At 40.9% G+C, this 3,015-nt stretch overlaps 1 protein-coding gene across 1 annotated transcript in view; it reads left to right on the forward strand.

Moving 5' to 3' along the window:
* The first annotated feature begins 8 nt into the window (after positions 1-8).
* Positions 9-3,015, forward strand: part of LOC110441169 (polycystic kidney disease protein 1-like 2) — a 21,110-nt gene continuing 18,103 nt past the window's right edge. Inside the window, exons 1-2 of the mRNA XM_021484267.1 lie at positions 9-245; positions 1,268-1,498. Of these exons, the coding sequence (XP_021339942.1) occupies positions 73-245; positions 1,268-1,498 (404 nt within the window). The 5' untranslated portion in view covers positions 9-72. The remainder of the gene's footprint in view (positions 246-1,267; positions 1,499-3,015) is intronic.

The following is a 3,015-nucleotide window of genomic DNA, read 5'->3' on the forward strand; positions in this document are numbered from 1 at the left end:
GACAAATATGTGTATGTGGTTGGATTTGTGACAGGCTGGTGGAGAAGGGCAGGAACAACCTCCAATGTTTTTATGTGTCTCCATGGCAGCAAAGGTTTCAGCTCTAAACACCTGTTGTCTGATGGTATTGTCCAGCACTTTCAAACTGGGGCCGAGGATTGGTTTGTGCTGACCACACCACTCAGCCTTGGAGAATTACAGAGTATCGTGGTATGGCACGACAACTCTGGTGAAAATCCTGCATGGTGGGTAGTTCAATTCCACTGATTAATCAAATCATACCTCTCTTATGGTCAACAAATGGTAGCTAGGACTTTGTGGTAGGACTTGTAAGCTCACTTGGCACAGACTGCCCGTCTCCAACTCTTTGACAAATTGGAATAGAACCAGTACACCTGATCATCTTGATATGTAAAGTCCATTCTTTCTTGGCCGTATTTTTAAGGACATGAGGTTATTATGTCGCCTTTGGTTTACGATTCTGGTTTAAACAAGTATGATGTTAATTTCACCAGAAAATAGGAAAGAAATTTTAAGAACGTATAAGACTTTGTATCAGAAGAAGTGATATCAATGCATCCACAACAACAGAGAAAGACTCGGTAAACTTTGAGTACCATCCATGGTGGAAATGGCGAGGTTGTAGAGAAAACCAAACAAATCAGTAAGCAAGAGACAATAGGCGACGGGGCGAGGGGTTATTGTGGCCATCTAGGCAACATTGTATTGGCCAACTACCCAGCAGTGATAGGTAGAGCCACTGAAGGTGACTTCCACACGAGGCTTTCTGTTAGTATTACCTTAACTCATTCACCCCTCAAGTTTTATAATGAGCTATTCCAATCTTTGAGTTAGAAGAGTTTAAATGTGTCTTCAGGGGGGAGTGAGTTAATGTACCACTAGATATTCTCAGGCTAACTTACATGTGTATAGTCACTTGAACTAAATAACCTGTCACCTTGAACTTTTTCTTTGAATATTTATATCGGGCTATTCCATACATTTTCAGGTAGGTGTCCATGTCCACTGTTTCAGAGTGCAGTTTACACATCTATAGGGACATCAGAACTACTTCACCTGTAACTTTGATTATCACTCTTTTCTACTATGTATCTACCTATGATCTCAATATGAATATTAACCCCTATGTTATTAATATGGTAATAGAAGGTCAACACAGGTCATTATAGTGTGGCAATACATGGAATGAACTGCAATAACAACTCTGCTCAAAATATAATCTATTTGATTTTACCAAATTTTTAAGGTTTCTGAAACAGATTGTGGTTCGAGACAACCAAACAGATAAGATATGGCATTTCTTGTACAATGACTGGCTGGCTGTCGACCGAGGGATTGGGCAGATCAAGGTAGAAATTCAGGCATTGACCCCGGAGGACCTTGTACAAAACTCGCTCTATCAGTTTGGTATCCAGTCTAGTAAAGACCTACAGAACAACCACCTTTGGATTAGTATCATCTCATGTCCAGCCTACAGGTACATCAAACAAATCAACTTTTTATTTTACTTTATAAATAAACGATGCAATCATGAAATTTGGATTGTCACCAGTAAACCCCTTTGTCACGACAAGGAAGTAGTTGATATTCGTGCTAAATTGCAATGATCTTCCTAGGCAGGAAGAGGTGCATACAGTCATTTGCAAGGATATGTTTGGGGTCCTGCTCTGCTCCTTTAGACGTGGTCTCTGTGGCCTAATATGGAAATGGTTGAGACTCTAACATTCTACTGCTAAAGCATTCAAATATTAACACACTCCTGCTACCAGGATTAGCTAAAGGGAATTAAGCATATACTGGCCTGCATTTTCTTGATTTGAAGAAACGATTACTCCTATACACTGCCAATTGATTCCATTAGCTAGGGTCCTGCCTGTAGATGAGAACTCAGTCCCTGTCATAACATGGAGATGGTTGAGATCCCCACTCTTTGGCCATATTTGTATAATTGCTAGACATGAAAATTGATGCAACTCGTGTTATCATGACTGTCCAAAGGATTCAGCTTTGTCAAAAATTGATGACTTAGTACCATGGTCATAACATCTAACCGATTTATACAGCTGCTTGCAGGGCATGAAGAAATAAACACATTTAAGCTACCAGAATAAAGCCATCGATTGGTCCATGTCCCCTTCTGGACTAAGTCACTCCACCCTATAAACACATAGGCATATGTAGATATCAACCAAATTTGCTATGAAGAAAGATTACTCTCTGGGACCTTGAAATCAGTTGATGACCAAAGGACTGGTGTCATGCATAAAATGAACCTTCTGCTTAAATAGTATCCGGATACTTTTTATGCAGAATAAAAAAAAAGTAACCCCCCCCCCCTGTATAAAAAGTACCCCCCTATGAAAAAAACTAATTTTTAATCAATAACAGTTCAGAAGTTGATCAGAAGGTTACAGTTGCATGTTTATTTACCCCTACTCCTGGGGCCAGAAAATTATGCCCAAAATAATTCTCAATCAATGGACACAATTAGGTTTGGGGAGTCAAGTAGAAACATTTACAGTTACGTTATAGTCATTACCCAACCTATATTCAATTCCCCACCCCCCCGGATACTTTTTATACAACCCGACCAAATTGTTTTTAGCTCACCTGGTCCGAAGGACCAAGGTGAGCTTATGCCATACCACAGCGTCAGTCGTCCTGCGTCCGTCCTCCGTTGTCCGTCAACTTTACACTACTAGTCATGAACCAATGTGCGGATTTTAACAAAATTTGGTGTGGAGCATCCTTGGGTGAAGAAGAACCAATTTTGTATAAATGGTGGGTCTGGCCCCCGAGAGGCTTGAGGGGCAGGGCCAAATAGAGGAAATAAAGCAAATTATTCTTTAAAATCCTTCTTCTTCTGTAGGAATGACCTAACCCTAACCCTAAGGATTTGATCCATATTTGGTCAGAAGCATCCTTGGGGGAAGGGGAACAAAGTTTGTATAAATGGTGGGTCTGGCCCCCCTGGGGGCTGAGGGGGGGGGGGGG

This window comes from Mizuhopecten yessoensis, unplaced genomic scaffold, assembly GCF_002113885.1.
Source record: "Mizuhopecten yessoensis strain PY_sf001 unplaced genomic scaffold, ASM211388v2 scaffold715639, whole genome shotgun sequence".
Lineage (NCBI taxonomy): Eukaryota > Metazoa > Mollusca > Bivalvia > Pectinida > Pectinidae > Mizuhopecten > Mizuhopecten yessoensis.